At 35.5% G+C, this 11,011-nt stretch overlaps 1 protein-coding gene across 1 annotated transcript; it reads right to left on the bottom strand.

The window, feature by feature from the left end:
• Positions 1 to 3,992: 3,992 nt before the first annotated feature.
• Positions 3,993 to 8,399, bottom strand: LOC145597742 (importin subunit beta-1-like). The gene is made up of 3 exons (XM_081653985.1): positions 8,091 to 8,399; positions 4,498 to 6,914; positions 3,993 to 4,404 (listed from the first exon to the last, which is right to left on the bottom strand). The coding sequence occupies exons 2-3, from the start codon at positions 6,900 to 6,902 to the stop codon at positions 4,206 to 4,208; spliced, it is 2,604 nt and encodes an 867-aa protein (XP_081510111.1). The 5' UTR covers positions 6,903 to 6,914; positions 8,091 to 8,399; the 3' UTR covers positions 3,993 to 4,205.
• Between the last annotated feature and the right edge of the window lie 2,612 nt (positions 8,400 to 11,011).

The raw sequence follows: 11,011 nt of genomic DNA, 5'->3' as shown, positions 1-11,011 counted from the left end.
TTATAGATGTCTTGTTCTTAATCGTGCTTGGTTAGTACTTAGTATACTGGAGTGTATCAAAATAAGGGTGCTGGATTTTCGAATCAGCTTGCATTACTGTTGAATTTTATCAAGATATTCCGGAAAAGCTAGAATTGTATGTGGGCATGTGGAGAATTTCCCCAAGAATTTCGGAAATAACCTCTGCAAATAAGTGAATTATAGTTGTTATTTTAACTTACTGATGAAAAGATATAATTGACTAAAAAGAAAAAAACACATTCATCTTTGATTTTGTTTCTCCTTCCATATTTCGTCCATGATCTTCTCTTTTTTTGGAATCATACTCTTTTCCTTTAGATATTAAGGGATTATACCAAATTAAATTAGAATAAAGATAAACGAAAATTTGGTTTTAAAAAAAAACAAAGATAAACGAAAATTTGGTTTTAAAAAAAAAAACAAAGATAATCGAAAATTTTGAACTTTTCAAAAAAGAAAAAAAAAAAAATCATTAGTACATAAAATAAGCTATGGAATAATGGTTTTTATTGTGTACATCAAACTTTAAGCTCTGCTCCATAAAAAATACACGAAGAGGGAAAGGATCGAAGGAGCATTGTAACGATCAAGAAATTGCAACATTAGGGCCTGTTCTGATTGACTGAATTGAACTTATTGGAGCTGAACTGAATTGAATATTTTATGAGAGAAGGAAATTAAGATAAAAATTGAATTGAACTGAACTTATTGGAACTGAATATTTTATGAGAGATAGAAATTAAGATAAGAACTGAACTTAACTTAACTTATTGAAACTGAAGTGAAATGAACTGAAAATAAGCTGAAAGAGAACAAACCCTTAATATGAGCAATGGAGAAAAGATGGATAAAATAAAAACATCTTTGATTTTTGATGGGAGAAAAGCAAAAATAAAATATTGATGAAAGAGAAGGGGAGTACTAAATGCAGGCACAATTTTACCTAAATGCAGAATGAGTTATTTTTTCAAAAAAGATTATATTCCAAATTTGCCCTTAATTTAATTTAATCCTTTACACTTTTTTTAAAGGATTAAAATTAAATCCTTTACACTCCCAACTATATGTCTATATAAACATCCCTACTCCCTCAAAAAAAAAAAAAAAAATATAAACATCCCTACCGTTTAATTTACAACCATATTCTAACTTATTCAACCTTTTATCCTATTAAATATTCAATACTATACAAATTCATGGACAATAATAAAGTGCACTTCGGGCCTGTTCATATTTACTGAACTGAGCTGAACTGAACTGAACTGAACTGATTGGAGCTGAACTGAATTGAACTGAACTGATTGGAACTGAACTGAACTGAACTGAATTGAGCTGAAATGAATATTTTATGTGAGAGGGAAATTAAGAGCTGAACGGAACTGAATTGAACTGAACTGATTGGAACTGAACTGAACTGATTGGAACTGAACTGATTGGAGCTGAACTGAACTGAAATTAAGTAAATGTGAACAGGCCCTACGACGATTTATTTGAGGTAAGAAAATTAAGTGCTGTAAATTTTTTTTTCTTCGCAAAATCTAAGTTATAGAAGAACAATCAAACAAAATAAAATTTCCATCTTAAACGGAACTTTTTATTCATGGGCATGTATCACGGTGTCGGTTGTGTTGCCAGGGGTCAACAGTACCCCCAGGTACGATTTTCGGGGGTCAACAGTACCCCCAGCTACGATTTTCGGGAGTCAACAGTACCCCCGGCTACGATTTCCGGGGGTCTCCAACACCCCCCGGCTACGATTTCCAGGGGTCTCTATTACCCCCCGGAAATCTTGTTTTACTAGTACCCCTTGGAAATCATAGCCGACCGTGAATGACTTCTTCGTCTCCAGAGCTTAGATTGAAAAATTGTGAGGGGAATGATGAAATGAATTGCAAAAAAAAAAAAAAAAAAAAAAAAAATGGCGACTGAAATGGTGAATGAAATGGAAAAAAATAGCAAATGAAATGAATTGCAAAAGGAAAAATGTAAAAAATAAAAGTCTGGTGAAATGACAAATCAGTTTTTTCATTTTAGAAAAGGGTAATTAAGTCTTTTATTATTTTCTTATCATTAATTAATTTCTGCATTTAGGTTATTTTGTATTCCAAATCAACGATTTATATTAATTATTTGTTTTTTTTTTTTTAGAAAAGATTAAATAAAATTAGTAAAGAGATGAGATTAGATCTATTCAATAACTACAATTTTATTGTAACCATTTGAAAACTATCCACTAATTTTAATAACACTTTTCACTATACGTACTACGCATATATTTCATTTAACATTTGAATATTGTAATTTTTAATTAATTTTTTTTCCACTACGTAAATAGCTATAAACTATAAAGATTACCACTTTACAAGGTTTTTCTTAGTACAAACACTATGGTAGACTACAGTATTGAATTGATTACTCCAAGCCAATCTAATTCCAATGTTCAAGCAATCAAGCGTAATAAAAACAAAGCAACCACACTGTATATTTGCACAGCCGCCCAGTTAAGTAGGACTTTTTGTTTGAAAGCAAAAAAGAAGAAAGCACATCATACAAGTTTATACTAAGTATAATGCAACATACTCCGTAATTGATTAGTCTTTGTTAGTTCCCTTTGTCAAAAAAAAAAAAAAAAAAACTATTCTTAATAAAGAAACATATTCATATTGTTATTCCCTTCATCACATCATCATAAATAGTCAAACACTCTTTATAGTCCAAAAATCATTAGCTATCATTAGAATTGCCCCTCTCAACTCTCTCCTGTTCCCCCATCAACCTGACCAGTAGTCCAGTACTAACAGGTCTAACACATAACATAACACCCTATGCACCAATTGACCATCGCCATCACCATCATTTATGCTCCAGCCACCGCCATCTTCTCTCTCTCCCTCATATCTGTAGTCTCTCCGCATCCTCTCGTCCCCTTCAGTTCTCTAACCACCTACTGTCGCTGGTACATTGACACCACACTCAGCCACTATAAACTGCCAGGCTTACAAGTACTAGTATAAAAAGTCCTAAACCACAATGGTGTCCAAAATAGATGGCTCCTGTATGGAAATATAGCAAATACTACGAGACAGATAACAACAAAATCATACGTTTCTAGGGGCAAAGTCCTTAAAACAAATTGTGGTTGTGAGAAGCAACGAAAATTTTCAATCTTTATTCTTAAAAAAAGATTTATTACTTATGAGTGTGTACAAACTGAATACAGTTCTGCCCAATCCTCATTTTCTGCCCGGCTAGAGAAACTAGTAAACTACATTACAGTCTTGATTTCCAGCATATACAGTAATACAGCACTGGAATCTAGCTAATAGAGCACAAACCTGATTTCAGGATGGTATGGCAGATATAAGCAGAAACCTAGATTGTGAGGAACAAGAGAGAATTAAGCGAAAAAAGAATTTTAATACTAGTAGTACTTCTAAAGATTCGACAAGGAACAATGATGCAGCAGAAGGCTACCAAATTGTTCCATCTTGAAACAAGGGTATATTAAAGCTAATTAATGATGCGTCTTTTAGTTATCCGGCGTGAGAGTGAAAGTCATATACTGAAATTCTAAAATGGGGAAGAACTAAACCGTTGGATCAATGGAAGCAAGTCAAATTTACCACCTAAAAGTGAACACTAGAACTTCGCATTTTCATACAAAATTTCACCTTAAAGGTGCACAAGAAAAGTCGATAGATACTCAATTTTATATACTTTAAAAAAGAACTGGTTATGATGATCAAGTGAAAACTTTAGAACTAACCACATGATTAATGCAATAAAAATAAATTGATGAAGCAAACAGAATAGACTCAAACCACCAAAGTAGTGGATGCATGAATTAATCAAAGTTTCACAAGGCCAATAGGAGGCCACCCCATTTAATTCAGTGACCTTATATATAGATAAGGATCAACCCCACCCCACCCCAACCCACCCCCCAAAATTACCCCGACCCCTAACCCGACCCAGATCTTGACACCAAAACAACTTAGGTGACTATGAAACCTTGCGAAGACCAAAATTTACGTCAGACATGACGTGAATACTGGACCTCAGACTCTTAAACCCTGACATAACCCATACCTGTTAACCCTCCCCTCCCCCCTCCCCCACAAGGCTTAGAACAGAGGCAATGACGCATGCTGACAATTTTTCTGCAACGATATGAATACTGCCTCTCATGAAACCATAACCTGACCAATCATCCCCTGAGTCCATAATGCGGTATCCTTAAGCTGCTCATCACCAGATTCGAGACACTCGTGGATGAAATCAACGCAAAATGAGCAGTCCTTCAAGAATATCTTTGCATTTTGACCAAGTGCATCCGCAAGATCTCCCAAGACTGCAATTGCAGCTTTTGTCACACTCTCATCTCTGAACCACAAACAGAGCACAATTAACATTAGACGAAAACAAAATATGAAAGAAAGTAATAAGACACCAAGAATGGGTAGGGTTCAGACATACCTATTTTTGTCTCTAAAAACAAATTCTAGGAACTGCAGAAGATGTTTTGCGTGCGGAACAAGGAGCTCAGGCTTATCATCCTTCAAGCCCTGCAGTATCCCAGAGTAAGCCTCAAAGATACTGCGCCGAAGAAGGTTGCCATATTCCATAATCTCATCATCATCTGTGTCCATCTGAGCACACACCTCAGATGCACTCTGTAGCATGGGTATAGCATAGCCAAGGTACTTCTCAAAATGTGCTCCAATTGAAAGAGCAATATCACCAAAGCAAGAGAATATTGGTGGTTTGACAGAACGATGTAGGTCACCACTGGAGAGATCCTTGAGAAGGAGGGCCATAATTCCATCACAATAAGGTAATATATTATCCTCCAGGGCACGGCAAATATCACCAACTACCCCAACTGTAATGCTACAGACCTGATACTCTTCAAAGTTCTGTAAACCCATTTCCAAATACTTGTAGAACTCTGACATGTACTTCCCAAACTGTGGTCCAGTTGCATACGCTAATGCACCAATTGCAAGCATAGCCTCTTCATGCACTGTAGAACTGCGACAAGCAAATATTTTGAGGAACAAGGTCATCATCTGATCGGCAAATCTTAGTATGATCCGTCTTGTATCATCAATATTAAGTTTTTGGATGATGACCTGTAGGACAGCACAAAGTAGGGCTTGCAGATCTCCTTGTTTTTCTTTATCAATTGGAAGATCAAAAGACAGCGATAATTTGTTCATTATAACATGAAGCAACTGTTCGATAATTTGGGCTGTTTCTTGCACATTAGCACACCTGACTACCTCATTTAATGTTTCATACGCAGCAGACCGTAGTTTAGAGTCATTGCTGTCTGTTCTATCAGCAGCTACGATGAGAGAAGGAATAATCTGTGGGAGATAAGGTGTGAGAGTAGATGAGCTTGCTCCATCCTCCTCAAAACCTTGTGCAAGGTAATAAATAGCACCACAAATCTTCTCTGCCACATGTGGGGTATCCTTGATGCCCTCCAGTAGAACACCCAGAATAGGTTGGAGGTTGGCAGCATTAATGACTGAAAATCCAGAAGCTGGGCAATGTAGCAGCTCAAATATGCGGCTCAATGTCCAAGCAGTTGTGTCCTTTACATGATCGTTTTGGTCATTCATTGCCTTAAGCAGGAATTCCAGACCGGCATGAACTAGAGGCGAGAGCTTCTCAATGCCAGGGCCCTCGAGGATTGAGCCAAATGCATATGTAGCTGCTTCACGGGCACGCCATTCTGGACTAGATATGTTACTCTCGACAAAAGGCATCACAAGCGGCACGACAGCATCACCAACCGTACGCGCCACAAGACCCAAACATGTCCCACCGGCCATAGATAGATTCCAAGTGCTGTCATCCTGGTCTTGATCCTCCTCTTGCTTCAATAAAGTTTCCAATAACATTGGTACCAAAAACTGTAAAGCTTTCTCAATGAAGCGAGAATGAGGGGGATCAGACTGGTCACTCTGCCCTTCATAAGATTCTTGAATATCGATTTCTTCATCACATATGGAGCTCCAAAATTCAATTGCTTGAAGAGCAACAATCTCCTCATCCCCTTTTACTGCTTTTGATGTAAGCTCAAAGAGAGTCTGCATGTAGGGTTCAAGCACTATGTAGTACATTGATGCAATTGCCACAAGACATTCATAAGCAGCCTGCCTAATCTCTACCTCCTGAGATGCTGCAGTTTCACAAACCACCTTCATGATGTAACTCCGTTCCATCTCATTCTTAAAGTTAGTTTCTGCAAAAGCAAGAGCATTATATAGTGCCTTTGTTGCTGCAAGGCGAATTTCAGCACTATGTTGAGCAAAGTTCATTCCCTGAACAACAGCTGTAAGAATAGCATTCACTTCACTTTGCTCCAGCTGTTCATGAGATGTCTCCTCACAAACATATCCAAGGGTCTCTAGTGTTGCTTGCTTTAATGAAGCTGGAGCATCTGGTTGAGTCATGTTATTAAGCAAAGATCCAACCAGATCAGGCCACTCCTTCCTTGGAATTTCAATGGAAGCAATTTTGGCAATTACTTGAGATGAAGTATGCCATGCTTCCTGCGACACTGACATTAATGTCCTCAAAAGTGACTCCTTGATTTGCAACTTTACAGAAGCATCAATAGCCACCCACTGTTGCACAAGATGATCCTTCCGAGAAGCATCCTTAGCATCTAATGAATTTTTCAGCACTATACCAGCCAACCTACGAGACTCCATTGGCTTTCCATCATTTGAGAGCTCAGCTGACAATGCGTGCAGAAAACCAGAAGGGTTCTGTTCCTGGAACTGCCTGAGGCTAGCCTCAGCCTCTGTGCGAGTTTTAGTATCAGCTGATTGTGCTGCCAGCAGATATGAAGTAATATCCATCGACATTTTCTGTTAACACTGCATGTAAGAGGACTAAATGATTATGCCAAGAACACAGCTTATTATGCTAAGGTATATAAAGTTCAGATAATAACCATATTAAAAACAAGAAAGCTAGAGGAGCAGAACGACTATAAAAAAACAATTAAAATTAAAAAATATGACACCACAACTAATCAAAACACCAACATCATAAAATATTTAACAAAACAAACCAAGACAACAGACATTTGAACAAGACTTAATCTCAAAAAAAGGGAAAAGCTCCATATGACCCTAAAATACTACTCCTTCCGTCACGGAATAAATGTCACGTTGATTCACATACTAATTTTGACCATAGTTTTTTAGCATCGTATTAAAAATAAATTTTATCTTGAAATATGTTGTTGAATAGATGTTGATCTGAATTCTAAAGTTTCATAATATCAACTTTTTATATTTTTCTACTAACATTTAAATGTATATATCTAAGGTCAAATTATTGTTTTGGCATGTATGTCAAGTTTGACGTCAATCATTTTGGTATAGACTATATTTTTTTCAAATTATAATGTAAAGTTTTCCTTTCTAAGTCTTTAATAAGGTGACATGCCCAATATATGGTTTTTCCGCTCCCATCGATTCAACAATAAAACATACTTTTCTTCATTTCTCATCTAAAATCATTGGGATGACAAAGTAATTAGAATTGTTGTACCGGAACCATAAAAACCATTACACATTGCTGAACAAACATTCAAATTACTTGCTAAACGCCTAAAACCAGCAAAAAAATCCAGGAATAGTATGACTGTATGAGTATCAAACATATATTTGTCTAAATTCAAAATTTGCAGCAAAATCAAATGCTAATCAACTATATCATCGCAATGTCAAAATATCAAATAAAGTCACTGACCTTTATAATTTCAAAAACTATCATTTAGAAGCAACATCAATTTACAACATCCAAACACACCTCAACAAAACAAAAACCCTAAAAATCCGCTAAAATCAACAAAATCAAATGGAACAGTGAAATCCATCCCAAAAATTGAAAAATTCAAAAACCCTAAAAAAACACCAAACATCCAAACAATCAACCAAACACAAAACAGATCTATCACAAATTACATCCAAAATCAAATTCCACAAATAAAAATAATATTTAAAAAAAAAATCATAACTAAAGAGAGAAAAAGAAATAGTTACCTCAACACAACACAAACTTTTCCGGTGTAAAATAACGAGAAATTAGGGTTGATAAGAACAGCACCTCAAAAACCAAAAACCTAAACCCTGAAAACCCTAATTGAGTGATATCCTCAGGATTTTCAGAGGAGAGAGAAAGTGAGAAGCAGAGAAGAGAGAGAAAGAGGAGGAGGAAGAAGACGATGAAAATATATAAAGAGGAGAGAGAAAAAGAGGGTATTTCGAATGTGTCGAAGAAGCGGGAGGAGGTGGTTGTTTGTGGTTTTGTGGGAGGTTTTGCAGAATACCTGCCCGTTCTGCCCGTTCTGCCCCAAACCCTAGAATTTGAATTCGAACGTGTTAATTTCAATTTTATTTTTTTCTTTTTTTTCATACGTGTGTGATTAGGGGTATTTTGGGTATTTGGGTCCGATTTTAAAGGGTGTCAAATCCTTTGACTTACAAAATAGTTTTTTAAAATCAATAATGATATTTTTTAAATAATACTTCCTCCGTTTTTTATACTTGCAACACATACGATGTTACGGTATTTAAGAAAATTGGGGCTCATATAATTTAGGTATAATTTAATATAATTATATGAGGGTGAGAGATGGTTATGAGTATTATTTAGTGGGGCATGAGATTAAAAATAAGAGAAATAGTACAACTTTTAACAAAAAAAACTTTCTAATTTTAGTGTGTTGCAAGTACTCCCTCCGTTTTTTAATACTTGCTCCACTTTCTTTTTCCGGCCGTTTTTAAATACTTGCTCCATTTCCTTATTTGGAAAGCTTTTACAATATTTATTTCTCTCACCTAGTGGACCCAATAATATTAATTCCATATTCTCAATGTTCTCCACTACTTTTGTTTTTTTTACACTTATTTATTCTTCCACCAACTCCACTACCTCCATATTTTATTATTTTCTCCAATTTCTCCTAAAACTCCGTGCATGGAGAAATGGAGCAAGTATTTAAAAACGGAGGGAGTATTATAAAATGTTCATTTTAGGGAAGTGTTGCAAGTATAAAGAAACGGAGGTAGTATGTGGAGTAATAGATAGGATTAACATACTTATCATATTGTCGCGTACTCGCGTATGTTAAACTATCTCTATCTTTTTTCCTTAAATAAAAAAAAAAAAAAAAAAAAAACCTATCTCTATTTTTTGGAAAATTCAACTTTTAAATGTGGTCAAAATAAAATGACTTGGACCACATTTTATAATTTATAGAAAGGTAATAATATTAGTATGTGTGATCATACTATATTCAACTTAGTGTACTCGTAAAAATAAAAAAATAAAAAAAAAACAAAAAAAAAAACTTAATGTACTTTTTCAATTATGAATAATTTTCACTTATATATTCCAATATATATATCAATGGTAAAAAAAAATGTGTATTGAAAACCACACAAATGCAAAGCGAGTATATAATTTCTCAAAAGTATATTATTAGAGAAAAATAAGATTAAAGAACGGCCTCAAAACTCAATTATTCAACCTATTTCAAATATCGCTATAATCATTTAAATTACCAAAATGTTCTAGCTAAATCCACCCAAAATGGAAAACGACTACAATTACCAATCTTACTCTATACTCAAATATTTAAAAGCAGTGAAATTTGGAAACATATCAATATTATCATAATGAATAATTTGGATATGTCGTGCAGATTACATGTACAGACTAAGGGCCTGTTCTCTTACGTTGAAATTCAGTTCAGTTCAGTTCAGCTGAGTTCAGTTCGGTTCAGTTCAGTTCAGCTCAATTCAGTTCAGTTCAGTTCAGTTCAGCTCCTAATTTCCTTCTCTTATAAAATATTCATTTCAGTTCAGTTCAGTTCAACTGAGTTCAGTTCAGTTCAGTTCAGCTGAGTTCAGTTCAGTTCAGCTGAGTTCAGTTCAGTTCAGCTGAGTTCAGTCAATGAGAACAGGCCCTAAAGATGATACTGTGTAATATTGTACATACTAGTATGATACTATGTAATAAAGTAAGTTTATTGATTTGGATAAGTTGTGCAGAGTATATGTACAAACTAATACGAAGTATGATATTGTGTAATGTACAGACTGATATGATATTGTGTACAGACTAGTATGATACTGTAATAAAGTAAGTTTATTGATTTATAGAATAAATACATTGCATGTACAGACTGGTAATTAGGTTTTTTTGGTGCTCATGAGGGGCTAAGCCCCATAAACGAAAAAAATAATAAACAAACAACGGGGGGATAAAACGCGGCATAGCCACCCCCACTACATCATTATGTAAAATATGACCTAAAGCTAAAGGAGGGACTTAGATCGACTCAATTCGGTTGTTCTAAATAATTCTTTGATTGGCTAGCCAATCCGCCACATAATTTTCTTCTCGATAAATATGGATTATTTCCACTTTCCAGATTGGTTCAGCTATCAGAGATTTGCACTTCTTAATGTGATGCACACACTCTCCACCATAACCTTCCTCATTCTATAAAATTTGAGTTGCAGCTTGATTATCCATTAACACTTGCAGTTTGCGGACAACCATTTTCTTAGCCAACCCAAATCGTATTGCAGGGCTAGAATTGCAACTTTAAAGGCATAGCAACTTCCCAGCTTCATGGTGTAGGCATATCTGAATTTCCCCATAGTATCGTGAACTATACCCCTACCACTCGCTGGTCCAGGATCTCCCTTAGCTGCACCATTTGTATTCAAAGCTAACCATCCCATGGGAGGAGCCCTCCATTTGATAAATGCTTTTCTTCTAGCTATAGGTAACTGCGAAGGGCTAGTTTTGTCATCACCTAGCACTCTTCAAACCTCTTCAAACCAGTCTAACATAGAGCGTTGGATATCAACTGGCATATCTATAGTATTATCAAAACCCACCGCGTTTCTCCATCGCCATACCCAACGGATTACAATGTCAAAGTAAGTAG

This window comes from Chenopodium album, chromosome 20 (assembly GCF_948465745.1).
Source record: "Chenopodium album chromosome 20, dcCheAlbu1.1, whole genome shotgun sequence".
NCBI classification, from domain to species: domain Eukaryota; kingdom Viridiplantae; phylum Streptophyta; class Magnoliopsida; order Caryophyllales; family Amaranthaceae; genus Chenopodium; species Chenopodium album.
This window is presented reverse-complemented; position numbering and strand designations above follow the sequence as displayed.

Bases quoted from the DNA above. Each gene is read 5' to 3' on its own strand.
- LOC145597742 (XM_081653985.1), bottom strand. From the start codon at position 6,902: ATGTCGATGGATATTACTTCATATCTGCTGGCAGCACAATCAGCTGAT. The intron at 4,405-4,497 runs GTATGTCTGAAC...TTTGTGGTTCAG, and splicing joins GTTTTTAGAGACAAAAATAG to AGATGAGAGTGTGACAAAAG.